This window comes from Anabrus simplex, chromosome 8, assembly GCF_040414725.1.
Source record: "Anabrus simplex isolate iqAnaSimp1 chromosome 8, ASM4041472v1, whole genome shotgun sequence".
Lineage (NCBI taxonomy): Eukaryota > Metazoa > Arthropoda > Insecta > Orthoptera > Tettigoniidae > Anabrus > Anabrus simplex.
The window spans coordinates 11,675,490-11,696,587 of NC_090272.1; the positions used below are offsets into that span (position 1 = coordinate 11,675,490).

At 41.6% G+C, this 21,098-nt stretch overlaps 1 protein-coding gene across 20 annotated transcripts in view; it reads left to right on the plus strand.

The window, feature by feature from the left end:
• Positions 1-1,675: 1,675 nt before the first annotated feature.
• LOC136879195 (modifier of mdg4) overlaps positions 1,676-21,098 on the plus strand; it is a 617,535-nt gene continuing 598,112 nt past the window's right edge. For all 20 annotated transcript variants that reach the window (XM_068229102.1, XM_067152971.2, XM_067152979.2 and 17 more), the window contains exon 1: positions 1,676-1,812. In XM_068229102.1, coding sequence (XP_068085203.1) covers positions 1,809-1,812 — 4 coding nt within the window. In that variant the 5' untranslated portion in view covers positions 1,676-1,808. The remainder of the gene's footprint in view (positions 1,813-21,098) is intronic.

A 21,098-nucleotide genomic window follows, 5' to 3' on the forward strand; every position in this document is an offset into this window, starting at 1 on the left:
TGACAGCTGTCAAAAAGCACGTGGCTTTGTTTACAAATTCAAATCTCCCGCCAGAATTCACATTTCCCGCCCAAATTCAAATTTCCCGCCAAAATTCAAATTTCCCGCGGGAGGAGGCCGCAGAATCCCTGCATTATACTATTAATGAGTAAATTTATAATACCAATGTCAATGGTCCGTTATTGGACATTATACATTTTCTAGCTAACTCATTCCTGATTGCCACCGGCACTGCCGGTGGCTCCAAGTAGCCTACGCAATGGCCTCCACGTTATCCACTGGCCAGCGTCTTGGTAGGTGTGCTAGGTACCAACTGATGAGCATAACCTAGCACACGATGGCGAAACGCTGGCAACCAGGAATGAGTTAGCTGGAAAATTTATAATGTCCAATAACGGACCATTTATATTGGTATTATAAATTTACTCATTCGGGACAAATATTTCAGATTCCCTATGGGAATCAACATCTATTTCAACCACTTTCAGGTGCAACATTTAACGATTGATCAAGCACACTCTCATACCCGCTTTTTGCTGCTATCCATTCATCTTTGTACTCTTCGGCTATTTCGTATTCTTGCTCAAATACCTGGTCGTATATATCTTCAGATATAAATAATAAAACTCGAATTTTTCTTCTATTACAAGAAGACGCGATGCTTTATCATCGGATCCCTTATACGATCTAACAACGTCGTCCTTCTCGAGTGAATCTGATTCCGACTGCTATTTAATTTCGTGAAGTGAACGTTTTAATTGACGTCGTACGGTAATAATATACGCTCTCTCTTTAAATTCTGCATAACGTGACCTTGAAGTTCTGTCACGGTCGTAGATGTAGGAGATTCGACAAATTATAGAGCAATCAAACTGAAACTGTTCGTCAAATCGCACCATTTGGAAAAAAACCAAAAGAAATTAAATAAAGGGTAAACAGAATAGTCCAACGTTACTATATCTACAACATCTTTATTTGTGTATAATTATGATTTTTCATGGTGAAATGACCTAAATCTTCTGGCGTTTCTGTAAAATTCAGGATCCTTGTGGTGAGACACAGTACGCGTACTGACGTTCTAATAAAAAACGTAATTGCAATTATTGTAATATTTCTCAGGTATCGGTAACTTTAATTCATCCATTTTAATTCTTCGTTGCACTTTTCCCATCACTAGTTAAAGTAATTATACCTACGGTATCGCGAAGGATTTACTAGATTTTTTAAAAGTAATCGCGATGGGTCTTGTTTGTAACAGGTAATTTTTGCACGTTTGAGGAGTCGGAGCAATGTCGTCGCAAATAAAAATTTGTCTTATTCACTGGGCTACAACCCAACAAATATTATCTTATGTCTATGATCCTGGGCCATGAAATCATCCGTTTAAAATATATCACTATTAATTAACAGCTGATGAATCAATCGGTTTCCTTAAAATGCTTAGACAACAATAGTTATAATCACTTTTTTCCTTTTTAAATAAATGTATCTCTTCTTGGCCGCTAAAGCTCGATGTGAAATATGGTTTTAATCGCACATTACGACAGCAGAGTTGCTGACTGGTAGATCTAGTATTTGTGTATTTTGACAGAGCAGTTTAAATACTTCCTGTTTCCTTGGTCTGTTTTATTCTCTTTGGTCTGTTTGTTCCCCTTTTGTCATTCTTTGGATTCGCAGTGTGAAAAAGTAAGAAAAAGTCGCTCGATTGGATGTTGAAGAAAATTTCTTTGTTATTTTAAAGCCAAGTGGTGTATATATGTGGAGTTGTTTATGGTCTCATTCGTCACGTTAATGTTTTGGAACTAAAAATGGGTGAGTGAAAGATTATAATTATGTATCTTTGCGTCAAGTACAAGAAACGCTTTGTTTACATGGATACACCTTTCAAAAGAATTGCGGCTTTTTTTTTTTTTAATGTTTATCTTCTGATGCTTGAGGGTGAACGAGGTTTGTTACCAGTTTGCTTTCAATTTTAGGATTAATTACCAAATTTCTTCGCAGTAGATTTTCATTGATATTGAAACACTTTCAATACATTTTTTTGTGGGTTCTGAATTCTTAAAATTACTTTCTTAAGTGGATGGAGATGATCGATGAAACCGAATGGAAACAGGTCGACACTCATTTTTTAAGTGGAAGATTATAGTGGTGTATCACGGTGGTGCATTATTCATGCAATACTCGAATTGCCGTTTAAGAGACGGTCTGAATCGTTGCATATAAGGAAAAGACTGATAATATCCATTGAACTGTCATTTTTTATTTTTGTCGAGCGTCTGTCTTGCGCTACGTGTGTATTATGAATTTTAATTATGCTACTATGGTATTGTGTATAGAGATTGTGGTTATTGTTAAGAAGACGACCAGTCTTTATTTTTTTAAACATTTCAATTTAAAACTGATGCCTGATAATATAATTGAAACCCCCTGTGGGTGGGGGATGCAGACGAAGAATACACCCACGGTATCCCCTGCCTGTCGTAAGAGGCGACTAAAAGGGTCGACCAAGGGGTGACTGTATTAGAACCATGAAGCTACTTGTGATTAGTACCATCAAGCGGGGGACACCATGGGTCGCTGTCACATGTGTGCATTACATTGCCTGTGAGTAGTACCGTAATGTGTGGAATATCGCGAGTCTACGCTACTTTTGATTAGTACGGCAACATGACCAATACCATGGTTCTACTTTTCTAGCAATACGTTCCATTACGAGGGGCTGATGACTTGAATTTTGGACCCGTTTAGAATAAAAGCACCATCGATTCAATATTATGCTATACACGCAGTCCCTTGGTCAGTAATACTATTGTTTCACGTCGGTTTCTGTGAATGCGAGACATTATGGGTCGGATCCACTGATTGTTTTAAATTCATATCCATCCATTCATTCTTTGTCATCACGTTTTGAATTCTAGTCAGTGGGCGATTTTGGACTTCTAAATTTTCATTACATTTCGTACCATTAGGGGCCGATGACCTAGATGTTAGGCCCATTAAAACAAGAAGCATCATCATCAGTATAATTGAAGGCTTCAAGAATAATATGTAGGTGAACATTACAGTGGGGAAAAGAAACCCTGAAATTGAATGAAAGCAGCAGTGGATTATGAACTTCAAGACAGTTGAAGCCAGAGTTTGAGTGTAATACAGAGGGTTGTTTTTTTTTTTTTTTTTTTAGTTGCACCGACACATGTAGGTCTTCTGGCGACGATGGAATAGGAAAGGCCTAGGAATGGGAAGGAAGCGGCCGTGGCCTTAATTAAGGTACAGCCCTGGCATTTGCTTGGTGTGAAAATGGGAAACCACGGAAAACCATCTTCAGGGCTGCCGACAGTGGGGTTCGAACCCACTATATCCCGGATGCAAGCTCACAGCTGCGCGCTGCTAACTGCACTGCCAACTCGCCCAGTAATACAGAGGTATGAGGTTGGAGATGCATTAAAGTAAGTTTCCTTAATAATGGGGTATTACTTCAGCCCGGCTGTCATTTTATTTGTAATGTTATATTAAGTGGGAAATAATGAAATCTTACTTGGAGAGCATGTCAGAGGGAAGATGTGTTCATTGCGAAGTCTAGGAACCCACCATCCCACCTGAAGAAGTATATTTACTTTTATAACCTAACGAAGACTGTTGCACGCATTTTCATTTCTGAAGTAGCTACTTGCATCCCTATAGGTCAGAGTGAAGTGCCATGCGATGTTGTTGCAGTCGGTAATGTTAATCATGATCTGTTACCAACCCCAGCTCAAGAAAATATAACATGTTAAAGAAACAATGTAGAATACACAACAGCAATAAAGTTATGTGAACCTTACCTCAAGTTAGAGACTTCAAAGAAGGTATTTTTTTTTTCCACTAGCAAACCAGTCAAGCTAGCATTGCTGTAACAACCTGACGTACTTAATACGCTCTGTACGAAAAATCCTGAACATTTCTTCCAACAAATGTTTCAACGGAATTATAATATCAACTTGACTATCTTTTAGATCCATTCGACTACCATAATTTCCGAACTCCACTAGCTTTGACATACGTTTTATCACAAGCAACGCCTCTACAGAAGTTCCATTTTCTTCTCGACTTTCAAATCCCAAACATATACATTTTAAACTTGTTTATTACATTCACACTTCCGTTTTAAATCACTGACAGTGATTTTACCACCTTGGATTCAACTTGGGAATTGAAGAAACATCCCCCTTTGATGATTGTGTTTATACTCAAGGCCATCACAGTCTTAATGATATTATTAAAATATGGATCCATTTTAGTTTTAGACTCTCAAAATTTCATGTTTAATCACGTTTTAATCTTCAAAACTGTTAATTTCACTCTCTTTTAACATACTTTGGTGCATTATCGTTGTTCTAGATGTTATTGTATAATGTTTTACGAAACCATTTTTCAACATTTTAACCTATAATTTATAAGTATATGTATTATTTTTAAGATTGATATAGGCTGATGATGCCCGTAAGGAGGGTGAAACATGTACCTTTGACTTTTATGTATTATGTATAAAAAATATTTGACCATATGAAATAGTGGATCATATTGTATTGTCCTCCTCTGCGAACCATGTGACCTTGCCACGGTGGGGAGGCTTGCGTGTCCCAATGATGCAGATAGCCGAGCCGCAGGTGCAACCATATCGGATGGGTATCTGTTGAGAGACCAGACTAACGAATGGTTCATCGAAAGGGCGGTAGCAGCCTTTCGGTAGTTGCAAGGGCGGCAGTCTGGATGATTGACTGATACGGCCTTGTAATAATACTCAACATGGCTTAGCTGTGTTGATACTGCTACACGGCTGAAAGCAACGGGAAACTACAGCCGTAACTAACTCCCGAGGACATGCAGCTCTCTCTGTATGAATGATGTACTGATGATGGCTTCCTCCCGGGTAAAATATTCCGGAGGTAAACTAGTCCCCCATTCGGATCTCCGGGTGGGGACTACACGAGAGGGGGCGATCATCAGGAAGATGGATACTGACATTCTGCGAGTCGGAGCGTGGAATATTAGAAGTTTGAATCGTTGTGGTAGGTTAGAGAATCTGAAAAGGGAGATGGATAGGCTAAAGTTACATGTAGTTGGCATAAGTGAAGTACGTTGGCAGGAAGAACAAGATTTTTGGTCAGGCGACTACCGAATTATCAACACAAAATCAAACAGAGGAAATGCAGGAGTTGGTTTAATAATGAATAAGAAAATAGGGCAGCAGGTAAGCTACTACGACCAGCATAGTGAAAGAATTATTGTCGTCACGATAGACACCAAACCAATGCCCACCACAATAGTGCAGGTCTATATGCCTACTAGTTCAGCGGATGATGAAGAAATCGAAAGAATATATGAGGAGATAGAAGATTTAATACAATATGTAAAAGGTGACGAGAATCTAATTGTGATGGGAGACTGGAATGCAGTGGTAGGCCAAGGAAGAGAAGGTAGTACAGTAGGAGAATTTGGATTGGGACGAAGGAACGAAAGAGGAAGTCGTCTGGTTGAATTCTGCACTGATCATAATTTAGTCCTTGCCAATACTTGGTTCAAACACCACAAACGACGGCTGTATACGTGGACGAGACCTGGAGACACTGGAAGGTATCAAATAGACTTCATTATGATTAGGCAGAGATTCAGAAACCAGGTGTTGGATTGCAAAACTTTCCCAGGAGCAGACGTGGACTCTGACCACAACTTGTTGGTCATGAAATGCCATCTGAAGTTGAAGAAATTGAAGAAAGGAAAGAATGCAAAAAGATGGGATCTAGACAAGTTGAAAGAAAAGAATGTGAGGGATTGTTTCAAGGAACATGTTGCACAAGGACTAAATGAAAAGGCTGAAGGAAACACTATAGAGGAAGAGTGGAGAGTCATGAAAAATGAAGTCAGTAGGGCTGCTGAAGAAATGTTAGGAAGGAAGGAAAGATCAACTAAGAATCAGTGGATAACTCAGGAGATACTAGACCTGATTGATGAACGACGAAAATACAAGAATGCTAGAAATGAAGAGGGCAGAAAAGAATACAGGCGATTAAAGAATGAAGTGGATAGAAAGTGCAAGGCAGCTAAGGAAGAATGGCTGAAGGAGAAATGCAAGGATGTGGAAGGCTGTATGGTCCTGGGAAAGGTAGATGCTGCATACAGGAAAATCAAGGAAACCTTTGGAGAAAGGAAATCTAGGTGTATGAATATTAAGAGCTCAGGTGGAAAGCCACTTCTAGGGAAAGAAGACAAAGCAGAAAGATGGCAGGAGCATATCCAACAGTTGTATCAAGGTAAAGATGTAGATAATTTGGTTCTGGAACATGAAGAGGCTGTTGATGCTGATGAAAAGGGAGACCCAATTTTGAAGTCAGAGTTTGACAGAGCTGTGAGTGACCTCAATAGGAACAAGGCACCTGGAATTGATGACATTCCCTCTGAATTACTGACTGCCTTAGGAGAAACCAGCATGGCAAGGTTATTTCATTTAGTCTGCAAGATGTATGAGACAGGAGAAGTCCCATCTGATTTTCAGCAGAATGTTGTTATACCTATTCCCAAGAAAGCCGGTGCTGACAGGTGTGAAAACTACCGCACCATTAGTTTAGTATCTCATGCCTGCAAAATTTTAACACGTATTATTTACAGAAGAATGGAAAAACAAGTTGAAGCTGAGTTGGGAGAAGATCAATTTGGCTTCAGAAGAAATGTAGGAACACGTGAAGCTATCCTGACTTTACGTCTGATCTTAGAGGATCGAATCAAGAAGGACAAGCCCACGTACATGGCATTTGTAGATCTAGAAAAGGCATTCGATAATGTTGATTGGACCAAGCTATTTAAGATTGGGATCAGATACCGAGAACGAAGAATTATCTACAATCTGTATAAAAATCAGTCTGCAGTGATAAGAATCGAGGGCTTTGAAAAAGAAGCAGCAATCCAGAAAGGAGTGAGGCAGGGCTGCAGTTTGTCCCCTCTCCTTTTCAATGTTTACATAGAACAGGCAGTAAAGGAAATCAAAGAGAAATTTGGAAAGGGAATCACAGTCCAAGGAGAGGAAATAAAAACCTTGAGATTTGCCGATGATATTGTTATTTTATCTGAGACTGCAGAAGATCTCGAGAAGTTGCTGAATGGTATGGATGAAGTCTTGGGTAAGGAGTACAAGATGAAAATAAATAAGTCGAAAACAAAAGTAATGGAGTGCAGTCGAACGAAGGCAGGTGATGCAGGAAATATTAGATTAGGAAATGAAGTCTTAAAGGAAGTAGATGAATATTGTTACTTGGGTAGTAAAATAACTAACGATGGCAGAAGTAAGGAGGACATAAAATGCAGACTAGCACAAGCAAGGAAGAGCTTTCTTAAGAAAAGAAATTTGCTCACTTCAAACATTGATATCGGAATTAGAAAGATGTTTTTGAGGACTTTCGTGTGGAGCGTGGCATTGTATGGAAGTGAAACATGGACGATAACTGGCTCAGAAAGAAAGAGAATAGAAGCTTTTGAAATGTGGTGTTACAGAAGAATGCTGAAGGTGAGATGGTTAGATCGAATCACGAATGAAGAGATACTGAATCGAATTGGTGAGAGGAGATCGATTTGGCTAAATTTAGGCATAGATATCAAGGATAATTAAATAAAAAACCACCTATTCAATACTTTCCACGTTTAATGTGGTTATTATCTACATGATTTTATGTAGACTCATTTGGTCAGGTACATGTTTCACCCATTATTTTGGGCATCTTCAGCCTGTAAACAACCTTTAGGTAAAGGTTTGGGACCTTTTTAACTAATATAAACATACTAATATATACACTATATACAACATATACATTATATACAAAATATACAAACATAAGTCAATACAGTAAAGTTTTTTGGTCCTAATCTATTTAATATGGAAAATGTCCAAAACTAAAATGGATCTTCTTTTCGGTGAAGAGGATTGCAAATCGGGGTTTATGTGACCCCTATATCATATTAAGTACTTGACGTATCGTGTCTGGTGACAGGATGTGTCGTCAACAATAAGTGGAGATTTGAACTGATTGTAGGTTGGTCAAGATTGAAAATATAAATTTAAATCGAATGTGTTTTAACTTGGCAGTTCTGGTTAACTCAAAATGTTCAAAACTAAAAATAAAATGAAACGGATCTTCTTTTTTCTTGAGAAGGGGTGATATTAAAACTGGAGCTTGTTTGACCCACGATTTTCATTTTCATGTTCTTGGCGTAACTAATATTTAAATGCGTTGTCGTGTACAAGTGGAGATTCAAAAGCCGATTGTTGTAGGTAGACTGGTCAAAATCGTTGTGAATGAAACTGTTAGCGTCTTGACTTTGGGTCTCATGTAACGTCAAGGAATGCTGAAGATGACAGTGGACATGTTGGCATTTTACTCACTGCAAAAAAATGCACCGTAGTTTACGTGGATAACATCTGTTGGAGTCAATATCAAGCCAGACGATCACTTTCCAGACTGGTGATGAACAGTTTCGAAGTACTCACACAATTTTGTTCAAAATATTCCCAAGGATAATATTATAGTCAGCTGCAGGCATCCGGAGTTACGCATAAAGTTGCATTCCAAATTTACACACAAGTTTAAATTAAAACACTATCAAATAAACAAAATTTAAAACTAAAACCATTTATTCAGACCTATGCCGTTCTTTCAATATCACCTTACGGTGGTTTCATGTCATTCTTGCCTGCCATAGCGAATGGCAGTAAGACAAGTGACATCACACCTTGCTCCTGTCGAGCGCTGGAACGGAAGTCAGGTTTTGAATAGCGGCCGCTATCGAGCGCCTTGCAGAACAGTTGAAGATCAAGCAGCAGAGCTACCCAATAGCAAGTTCATAGAAAATAATGTACAATAAAGGTCCAATGGCGAAGTGATTGCCCACATTTATATTACAATTTAGTCCAATCAGATCTTTTAAATGCATAACAATTAACTATTTATGGCCAATTGCTGCGTTGTATGACATGGCACCAAGTTAAATGATAGTTTTCTGTCTTCTTTTAAATTCCACATGTACTAAATTCAGGTGTAGTGATAATTCCACATATTCCCTACAAATTATACTGCTAAAGCCTCACGCCCAAAAGCACACACCGGGGTTAATATGGGTACATAGCACCTGGGAAACCTCAATCAGTCACAAGATTTTCGTGCCATATGGATACTATTCATCCACGTTTATTATACTGTTTCTACACTGCAATAGTGTTAACCCAACTACAACAAATTACAATTTCATTTTACAATAAGACTGAATTTAGATTAAACCTGAGACCACCACCAGACCAAACAGGAAAACAGAAAAAATGAAATACATTCATGCTTAGAAGCACAACTGATCCCTAGTCGCAGTACCAGTAATGACATAACACCATGACAATGGGGTCATTCCATTGTACAGCATGAAGCAGGTATCAAGACAACTGCTGACACACATGGGCACTAAGACAAGCTAAAATAAATTTACAATTAGCAATATTTACAGTAGAGAAGCCTGAAACGAGGAATGCCATTAGACACAGCAAATCAAATAGATCAGGAAATTGTATAATGAAATGAGTTCCACTGGACGTCAGTCAGATACCTAGCTGCAATAGATGACAGTATTAGATTAAAATATCACACATTCTCTAACAATGTGAATTACCAGGAAGCATAGAGTTTAGAAATAATCTCACAATGAATCAAGGCATTTATGAGATACACTGAAGACAATATATATATATATATATTTACCCTATTTACAATTACTGAAGGTCCCACGCTGACCTTATCCTAAAACCGAGAGATATACTGAGACTAAGCAGCACTATCCCAAAAGGACATAAAACTGATCGTCATTGACAACTTAACCTATTCCTCACCATGGGACTTCCAAGGTTCAGGAATGCACACCCACAAAAGGACAAGTTCCTCAGCACATCCTGCCTTAGCCCCATACGCAAAGACACAGCACAGCACAATACATGTTAAAGCATAAATGCACCTGATAGTAAATTACAAGCTAGAGGAAATCAACTACCTTACCAAGTAGACCCCATAATCTACTGTAACAAGCATGAGACACAAATGAACTAATCCCATACTCAGTCCAATTGGCCCAAACCTCGCTTAGATGACTGACATGGAGCACTCCCAAAACAAGAAGTTGCAATATAATCAACAGCATATCACTCAGGTGAAGAAGTAGTAAGCATAGGCACAGTAGAGTATGATGGAATGACAAGAAATTATTACAAGACATAATATTACAGAATCATTTACCAATTTTGATATATCTCGACCATCTCAAGTAAAGCAGACCATATGACACATAAGAGGAAAATGAACGGTTCAGATATATGGTAAATATGATGACCAGTACACATGGACTAGCAATAACCTGATAACCTTGAATGTCAAGAAAGGTAGTGAAACAAGCAGTAAAGAGACAGAATGTTATAAACCAAACTATCCGTAACATGAAAAATCGATCAAGAATAAAATTAAGAAGCAATGGTAATAACTGGAGACTTCACTAGCATAATAATAGATGGAGGGGAGTACTCAAAGTGTGTCCACAAGAAATTACCAAGCAAAAATTACAAAGGTCAACAACCACATGACAAGTGACAATAACGGTAAGGATAATAGGGAACAACGAATAAGAAGGAAAATGGTTTTACAATACCAAAAAGAAATAGTTCCAACACAGCATAAATAAAGGCCAAAATTAAAGCAGATACCACAAGTTATTAGGCACTGAAGTATGCTGATGAAAACATGACAACTACGAGACCCACAACAAAATACCAGGTGGAAAATGCAGTAAAAACAAAGCACCAGCAACGGTACGCAGATGTTGGAATAACAGGTGAGAATGATCAAGAATCAATACATGCAGTGACCAACCAGCACTAGCAATGAAAAAATCAGGAAGAATGAGAAATGCATTCAAGCACATGGCCAAGACTGACATCCATCAACCAGGACAAGATTACAATACATGCGTGACACCAGTCACTCATCATAAGTAACAGAGAAGAAAATACCAGAGGATAAATTCAGTACACAGACAGTGACTAGTAAGGATAAAACACAATGCAGAATTATATGGCAAGGATCAGAGACAATCAGGTTGAGGCAGGTTACAATTTAGATGAACTAGCTAAAGTGGACAATACCAAGGCTGAAAATAAAGGACAGGTAAATCATCTCCATATACAATCAATTTTATGAAGCACAGTCACAAGCACTTGTGTACAATCACAACCCATCAGGTACTCAACTCTGCATATACCAGGGCTAATAATATGGTGGCTTAACAAAGACGTACCCTATGCCATTTGGACAAAATGCACATAGGCACCCTTCCTAAATCTAGGAATACCAGGGATATAATAAGTAAACTAAGAGACAAGGCAAGGAATTGGTAGATGATGGAATAGGTGCAGTGGTTAATGAAGAATGATTTACAGTGGACACAGAAGATCCCATATTCACAGCTAACACAATATTTAAGCAGTAGATAAAAAAAAGAATGGCGTATGGCTTTTATTGTTGGAATGATGTCGAAGACGACACATACACCCAGTCCCCGTGCCAGTGAAATTAACCAATTATGGTTAAAATTCATACTCTGCCAGGGATCAAACCCGGGACCCCTGTGACCAAACGCCAGCACGCTAACCATTTAGCCATGGAGCCAGTCTGAGAGAGCAGAGTAATTCCACGGTAGTTGATGCATTTCTGTCTATTCCCCTTCTTAAAAAGAGGTACGATTATACCCTTCTTCCAGTCTTCTGGGATAGCATTTTCCTGCCATGCTGTGTCAAGGAGTCTATAATGACAATTAGAATGCTCAAGTTCCTGCTTCTCGCAATATATCTGCACTTAATTCATCCACTCCAACTGCTTTTCCTTTTCTCATACTTTTCAGGGTCAGGGTCTTATCTCCAAACATGTGAATGGTGGTTCTATGCTTCTACGAAGGTCAATCAAATATAAACAGGATTTTTGTTCCTCAACATCAACAGTTGGTAGAACTGGCCCTGCGCTTCTGCTATGCTTAGACGGGTCCTTTAGGAGTGGGGAGAGCTTGCTGTTAGATATTTCTCACCATTTCGTCAGTAACGTTCCGATGTCGGAGCAACAGATGCACCCCTCCACTGCGCAACGCATAATTATAAAATTTCTTACTCGTGAAGGAGTTAAACAGTGGCGGAAATTTGCCAGAGATTGACTGCACAGTTTGATGATCAAACATTGTCAAGGACACATGTGTTTGCCTGGCATAAAATGTTCAAGGAAGGACCGCAACGTGTAGAAAACCAGCAACATGATCACCGTACTCAGACCAGCATTACAAGCAAAAGCATTTGTGCGGTTAAAGACATTATTGACGATGATCAACAGGCGAGAGTATCAGAAATTGCAGAGCAAATCAGAATCCGTTATGGGAGCTGTCGAGCAATCATACAAATGACCTACAGTTCCGTAAAGTGTGTTTCAGATGGGTCCCTCCTCTTTTGACCGAAAATCTGAAGCTGAGACGTTTGGAGGCGTCAGAGGCTTACAGGAAGGTTTGCGGAAATAGGTGATGCATTTTTGAGTCGGATCGTCACATGCGACTGGACTGTCAGCTGGCAAGGTTCTTGCAACCGTTTTTTTGATTGGCAAGGCATTTTGCTGATTGAGTTTTTCCCGTGAGCAACGCACAATCATATCAGCTTACTACTGCGAGTTGTTGAACAAGGTGAGGGTTGCATATTGCCGCAAAAGATGAGACCAACCAATTCGACAGGTCATCCTCCACGACAATGCGCGCTCCCATACTGGAGCTCTAACTGTCTCCAAGCTACAGGAAATGCACTGGACTACATTTGATCCTCCTCCTTACAGCCCAGACTTATCACCCTGCGATTTCCATTTCTTTGGGTCGCTTAAAGAAGCTCTAGGAGGGCAACGATTTGAAGATGATGAGAGTGTGGTAGACCTGTGCGCAGCTGACTGGTGACACGACCCTGTTCTATTTACGATAAGGGCATCGAAAAGCTAGTCTTTCCAGATCAGTACCAAATTCTTCCTATGACTGCTTCTTGGATTCAACAGTTATTTGTTTTGCTCCATTTCTTTCATCTATGTGCAAGCATCAGCCCTTATCTGGAGCCGTTTCTGATACGCCTTCTTTGCATTTACAAGTGTTTCTAACTTCATCATTCCACCAAGATGTTCTCTTTTTCCCATCTTTACACACAGTTGTTCCTAGGCATTCTGTTGCTGTTTCTACTACAGCATCCCTGTATGCCACCCATTCTCTTCCCATAGCCTGGAGTTGCTTACTGTGTATTGTTTGGAACATTTTGCTTATATCCATTTAGTTCTGTCCAATTTCCTCTTCTTGAAGATTTTCTACCCTTATTCATCCGCAGACATCATAGGCCTGAGATACTTCACTAAAAATCAGATAGTGATCTGTATTATAAAAATTTCCCCAGAATACCTGCACATTCTTGACAGATTTCCTGAATTCAAAGTCTGTTATGATATAGGATATTATAGATCTATTGCCCCTATTCTCCCATGTGTAGCGGCGAATAGCCTTGTGCTTGACGAATGCATTCTTCTAACGGATACCAGGAAATGTTCTCCGCAGCGCCTACATGGTGCTGAGTAAGGGAGCATGAGCAGTTTTGTTGGCAGCTGTCGTAATCGTCAGTGTGTATTGCAGTGAGCGAACGTTCAGATAGATTACTGAAATAGTGCAACAGAATACAGGCAGTAATGAAGAGAGAGTTTTTTTGGTGGAATACGTTTTTCGTGAAGGCGATCAGTTTACAGAAAATTTAAACTAAAATTTCAGGCACGGTTTCCTAATTCAAAGTGGCAAACCGGGATACCGTTCTGGATTTTATAAGTAAATTTCGTGTGGCCGTCTCAGTCCACAATGTACCGGGAACAGGCAGGTGTACAAAACTAATCCAAAAACGATTGAATATCATTAATTATGTGCAGTCCATTGCGCAAGAAACTTTAGTGAAAGTCTTCGACAATATGTGTAGAAGTGTTGAAGTCTGTCTTCGAACATAAGGACAACACTTCTAGCATCTGTTATGAATTGCTGTGGTGAGTACAAAGTTTACTGTGTGTTGTTTGCTTGTTTTGATACAAGCGGCAGCAGCCGTGCTGCCAACTTAACTGCTGATGCAACCTCACGCAGCAGCACCTAGGCGCTGCGGAAAACATTTCCTGGCGCCCTGTATTTCCAACACTGCATTGAAATCACCCATTAGCACTAAAAAATGATAATAGTATGGCCTCAGCTACCGTGTGCAGACATTTCAATTTGACGCCATCTGGCTGTCTGCTCGTCAATTTCGACGTTCCGTTTTACTCTAGGCCGCCACTAGGTGGCAGACCGAGTAAACCGAAACTCTCTTGGGCGTCTATGGCTGAGATTTAATTCATTTTGTCGGGTAAACACCAAAAGTGTCACCAGAGATCTTTTACATGCCAACATCGTACGACATGGAATGTCGAATGGACTTCTTTCCGCCCTTCAAAAATCCGACTACCTCTGCCGGGTTTGAACCTGCTATCTTGGGATCCGGAGGCCGACACTCTACCGCTGATCCACAGAGGCAGCACTATCTTATCCTTACTGTTGACACTGACTACGATGTCACTCGTGCTTCATAAAACTTGTCAATGTCGTCCACATCTGCACCCTCACATGGTGAGTAGACGGAGACAATTCTCATGATAATTCCTGTAACTCCTAAATCATTTACATGCCTAACAGAAACTAAGTAATATTGTGATCTAAGTAGTTTAATGAATTCTTGACTTCAGAATCTGTGGTGAATTTAATATACATTAAAGTTATAATTATATTAGATTTTGAAGCCAACAATTTCTAAACTACGTAGATCTCAATATTACTACAAATAATAATTGTCTTATGAAATTTTCAGAAAGCCCATTAACAGAAACTTATGTTGCTTGCAATATTATTCCTGATGAACAGTCCTACCCCACATTGTGGCCTTCCTTTTTAACACCTGTTAAGAATAATTTATAATTTCTTTTTGGTTATCTCTTATCTGCATATCATTAACTCCTAACACATCCAAGCACATCCACCTTGTTGACTCAGCAATTCTACTTTATTTCGTTCTTCCATAAGTCCCATTAATATTGTTAGCTCCCCATTTAATCCAATTTTGTTTGCCAAGTTGTGTCGAAGGAGTACCTCGCCTGCCAAATGGAAGTGGGATTTCGTTACTATCATAAGTGTAAGGCTTGCTTAAAATGTTCTGAGCTGATAAATTCTGTGAAGCAGGATGTTACCCTACTTATGCATAGTCCCAGTGAGGATCTCTTCTTAGGGACCATCGGTGGATTGTATAATCCTAGCACCGAGCTCGATAGCTGCAGTCGCTTAAGTGCGGCCAGTATCCAGTATTCGGGAGATAGTTGGTTCGAACCCCACTGTTGGCAGCCCTGAAAATGGTTTTCCGTGGTTTCCCATTTTCACACCAGGCAAATGCTGGGGCTGTACCTTAATTAAGGCCACGGCCGCTTCCTTCCCACTCCGACCCCTTTCCTGTCCCATCGTTGCCATAAGACCTATCTGTGTCGGTGCGACGTAAAGCAACTAGTATAATCCTAGCTGCATGAGCACTACGGGTGCCATGACTCAGAATATGTCCTGAGATGCCCACTGTCATTCCACAGCACCTGGTTTCCCCACTCTCAGGACTGCTTACTAGGCCTCTCAGGCATTGCCCATGGTTTACAAGCCAACACCCTGATGCCTAGTTTATCTGCTAATGATAACAACCTGTAAAATCAGAGAATGGCTTGTTATTCTTAGCTACAGTATTTAGTATGCCATGTTAAACATATTCTTCAGTTATTGTAACATCTTTTTGTTCGTTTTCTCTGCCCATACTACCAAAGGATTCGATTTTGGCAAAGGTGATGCAATGTTTGCAGCAGAATACTTTTCATGTTGAAGGGATGTATCATGTTCTTTTTAGTTTTTCCTGTTTGGTCCGGCCAGTAAAACCTTCACAATCCTTGTATTGCTGTCTGAAAAGGAAGGAAACAAACCATGCACTTCAAATCTTGCTACACCTTCAATTGAATCAAATTTAAACCACTCCATTTCATGACACCATTCTTCCATAACTTTGTTTTTGGTTGAGAAGCTGAAGAGTATATTTTGCTAAACACTTAAAACATGACATGCAGTATCACAGCATACCATTCATTGGGAAAGCTTTGTTGTGAATATAAAACTCCATCTGTTTGATTACTCTAATTTATTTCAGGATGGCTTAATTAATGCACACATGCACACACACATATTTAAACACAAACAATTCTAAACCAGTTATATACCGAGCTCGATAGCTGCAGTTGCTTAAGTGCGGCCAGTGTCCAGTATTCGGAAGATAGTAGATTCGAACCCCACTGTCGGCAGCCCTGAAGATGGTTTTCCGTGGTTTCCCATTTTCACACCAGGCAAATGCTGGGGCTGTCCCTTAAGGCCATGGCCGCTTCCTTCCCAGTCCTAGCCCTTTCCTGTCCCATCGTCGCTATAAGACATATCTGTGTTGGTGCGACGTAAAGCCAATAGGGAAAAAAAAGTTATAAATGGCCACACTAATTACAGTCTATTTACAAATCTCTCTTCTGTACGCACAGTAAGGAGGTCTAGTCCGCCCGTCTACCTGCGGACGCTTAAGCCTCACTTGCACTTCCCCAAGTCCAATCAATCGACTCATATAGCGGCTGTGCGTAGATAGCTGGATTTGAACACAGTGTCACTGGCTATATAACACACGACGACTGTTCGTTGGTTCGACTCCAATGATAGTCCGGTACTTCACACAGTCACATGAAGTGAACAATCAGCAACAGCTCAACAATATCCAACAGCAGGACGATACTCACAACAGCAAATATTAACACACGTCCAATTATCCTCACACTAATGATAACTGCTTCAGTCGCTGATTCACGGCGGTCCTTAATCCACAGAAGTACACACACACAGTACTCTTAAGGCAGTACACAGTCTTCTGTCCCATATGCCATCTACGAAGCAATTACTCTCTGGACACTCCGAGTCCTAAACACAGCTCGCTTACAGGGGCCATGTATTTATGCCTTGATGTTAGGCCACTAGAAACATTCAGGGTTCGGATAGAGATCGAAACTTCCCGTCGTATCTTCCAGAAATCGCATGGAGAAACCAGATGAAGAGAGCAATAGAGGAAGGGCCATGGCATGTCCTCGTGGGAAGTTCCCTGAGCTGGTGTAGTCATCCCCTTTCAGGTAATACCGAAGGGGGTCCGACAATGCTGATAGTCGCTTGAGCAGGTAACATCGCTCCCCTTCGAGAGCTGATTGTCCCAATCAGTACCTTCTTCAGCTTCTCCCTGGTAAGGCGCCATTCAGTCCAGATGCACCAGCTTCATCTTGCTCCTTGGGTTCTGTTGTTTGCGATAGATGACTTCATTTATCCTCTTGACGGCACGGTAAGGGCCTTCCCATGCTGACGTAGTTTGGGGGACAAACCTCTCTTCCTTATGGGGTTATACAGCCATACCAGGTCTTCTTCCTGGTATCCGGTAGCATCTGCTCGTTGGTCGTATCATGCCTTCATTCGGTCGCTCTCTGTTCTCAGTCTCTTCCGGACAGCGGCATGTACGCACTCTAGTTTCCTTGCTAGATCGAGGCAGTACTGGTCGGTAGGGGCACGATGATCGTCAGGTCGACTGAACGTCAAATCTACCGTGAGGCGCAGTCCTCTGCCAAACATCGTCCTTGTTGGTGTGCATCCAGTGGCCTCATGCAATGCAGACTGGTACGCTAAGAGTAATGGGGTAAGATGATGATCCCAGTGTCTCTCTGATGTTCGCTGACAACTATACCCAGGCGATTTCTCAATTGTCCTATTGAATCGTTCCACCATTCTGTCTGATTGGGGATGCAGAGGTGTGGTCCTGGTCTTCCGGATACCCAACAAACGGCGCAGATTTTGGAAGACAGCTGACTCGAAGTTCCGTCCCTGATTGGAATGCAGCTCCATTGGTATGCCATATCTGATGAACTCGTTCACGAGGATTTCTGCCATCATAGTTGCCTCCGACCACTTCGTGAAATAATCAGTGACGACGAGTATGTGACGATGCCCATGTTGTAAGTCTTCATTCTTCCTTCACGTCTCTGACTTGGTCCCTTGCTGGCAGCACACTCGTTGCATCTAGTGCAGAAGTTTTCCACATCCGATCGGCACCCGACCCAGTAGAATCTCTCTCGGACCTTTTCCAAGGTCTTCATGATTTCGAGGTGCTCTCCCGAAGCTAATAATAATAATGCTATTTGCTTTACGTCCCACTAACTACTTTTACGGTCTTCAGAGACGCCGAGGTGCCGGAATTTAGTCCCGCAGGAGTTCTTTTACGTGCCAGCAAATCTACCGACACGGGGCTGACGAATTTGAGCACCTTCAAATACCACCGTACTGAGCCAGGATCGAACCTGCCAAGTTGGAGTCAGAAGGCCAGTGCCTCAACCGTCTGATCCACTCAGCCCGGCCCTCCCGAAGCTCCACCATGAATTTTTTTCAGGACTTCCCCTACCATACTGCGTGGGACTACCGTCTGCTCCCGGAGAGTCTTCGTGTCGCTGCTTTCCCAGACGCGCTTTAGCAATCCATCCGTAGTCACCAGCGAGTCTCATTGTGAGCAGTACGACTTAGTTTTAGGGCTGAGGACACTGACGTTTATCCATCCAGGCCTCGGTACATGGGCGATCTTCCACTCGGCCAGCAGTCCAATGTCCTCCTCATCCCTTTGAGCATTAGTCCAGGCTTCGCGACTCCAGCTTTCCTCGAATTCTACGGTGGTTCTTCGGCAGGGAATGTCGTGTTAACCTTCCCTTATGGAGCAGAGCTTGCAGTCTTCGCGGCAAGGCCTTTGGGACAGAGCGTCAGCGTTGGAATGTATAAAATGAATTTCATTATAAAGCCTGTATTGTCGTACGTGTACTTAAAAGGTATGGTCAACTGTTCCACCACCTTACGTTATTTAAATAAATTTTTTTTATAGTATTGTAAAGGTGGAACATTTGACCATACCTATTAATTTGGAATGTAGGTGACCCTTGTGGTGTTCAATCTCATAATAGTACTGCTGCAGTCTCTCCAGCCATTGTGTGAGCTGTCCTTCCGAATTCTTGACTTTTAGAAGCCACCTGAGTGATGTGTGGTCGGTTCTGATGAGGAATTCTTGGCCATACAGGTACGTATGAAAATGCTCGATGGTCTTCACAGTGGCCAGCAGCTCTTTCCATGTGTCGCAGTAATTTCTTTCCGGTTTGGAGAGGGCCTTACTGAAGTGTGTAACTACCCGCTCTTTGTTGTCCATGACCTGAGACAGGACGTCTCCAATACCAAATTCACTGGTGTCCGTGTCGACCACATTTTTCACCCCAGCTCTGGGATATACCAATACCGGTGCTGTACATAGTGCGTGCTTCAGGTGGTCAAAAGTTTTTTGGCATTCCTCTGTCCAGGTGAATCTCCGTAAGACGATGCAACAGATTGGCAATGTTAGCAAATTCCCTGATGAATCGACGGTAGTAGGTGCAGAGGCCCAGGAAGCTTTGAAGCTGAGACCTGTCCTTAGGTACCGGCCACTCCCTCACCGTCGTGGTTTTTTCAGGATCTGTTCAGGCTCCTTCCTCCGAGATGATATGGCAGAGGTACTGTACTTCCTTCCTGAAGAGCTGGCATTTCTTCAGGCTCAACTTTAGCTGGGCTGCTCTCAATTTTCCTAGAATCTCCCTCATATTCTTGAGGTGCTCGTTGAAGGTGCTTCCGAGATTGATGACTTCATCCAGGTAAATCAGGCAGGTCTTCCAGTGCCGCCCTCTCAGCACAGTCTCCATCAGTCTCTCAAAGGTTGCCGGGGTGTTACACAACACGAATGTCATTGCCTTGAATTGCCAGAGACCATTTCCAACTCGAAATGCAGTCTTCTCTCAGTCTTCAGGATGAATTTCTACTTCCCAGCAGCCACTCGTCAGGTCCAGCGTAGAGAACCACTTCGACCCTGATACCGTATCCAGAGTGTCATCAATCCGGGGTAGCGGGTGGCTGTCTTTCTTCGTGACATCATTTACTCTTCTGTAGTCGACACAGAATCGAGTAGAGCCGTCCTTCTTCACCAATACTACCATTGAGCTCCAAGGGCTTTCCAAGGGTTCTGTTCTTTCATTTCTTCGATCATCTGGTCTATATCATGTTGCTTCTCGAGTGGAATTCGTCGAAACGGAGCCTTGATCGGCGCGCTGCCACCCACATTAATCCGATGTTTTACGAGTTTCGTCTGTCTGATATAGTTGCTGTCCAGGGAGAAGACGTCTTGATACTCCAGCAGTAGGTCCTCCAGCTTTTCTCATTCCCCGCGTTGTAGGTTGTCGGTGGATTTTTCATACACTTTCCGCAGGGCCTCTGGCAGGTTCTGCCCTACTCTCGCTCCTGTGTCTGGCCGATCCGACTTCATGGCTTTGCAGCATGCCATCCGTACAATGGGCTCACAAACTCCAAGCGTTGTGCCTTGCTGGATGGTGGCGTCGTAGTCATTCAAGTTGGTCAGTCGAACGTAAGGCTGATGATAGGTGCTGATCAGGGTTTTGGTGATCAGTAATCCCTTTGACCGTTCTGATATTCCGGCTCCACAATGTAAGGCTGATGATAGGTGCTGATCAGGGTTTAGGTGATCAGTAATCCCTTTGTATGACCGTTCTGATATTCCGGCTCCACAATGGCCGTCACGCTTCCAGCAGCTCCGTCCATGTCCACCTCAGTCCTTGCTGGGATGGTCAGGTCCTTTCGCAGCTTAACCTGGCGTAAGGCAGTGCCTTCCTGTGCTGGTCGCATGGCAATTTTTCATTTCTGTACCGAAGCGTGTTGGCACTCATATCCAGGATGATTTTATGTTCGTTCAGAAAGTCAAGTCCAATGATTATCTCATCCACAATGTCCACAATGAGAATCCGGTGCTTGAC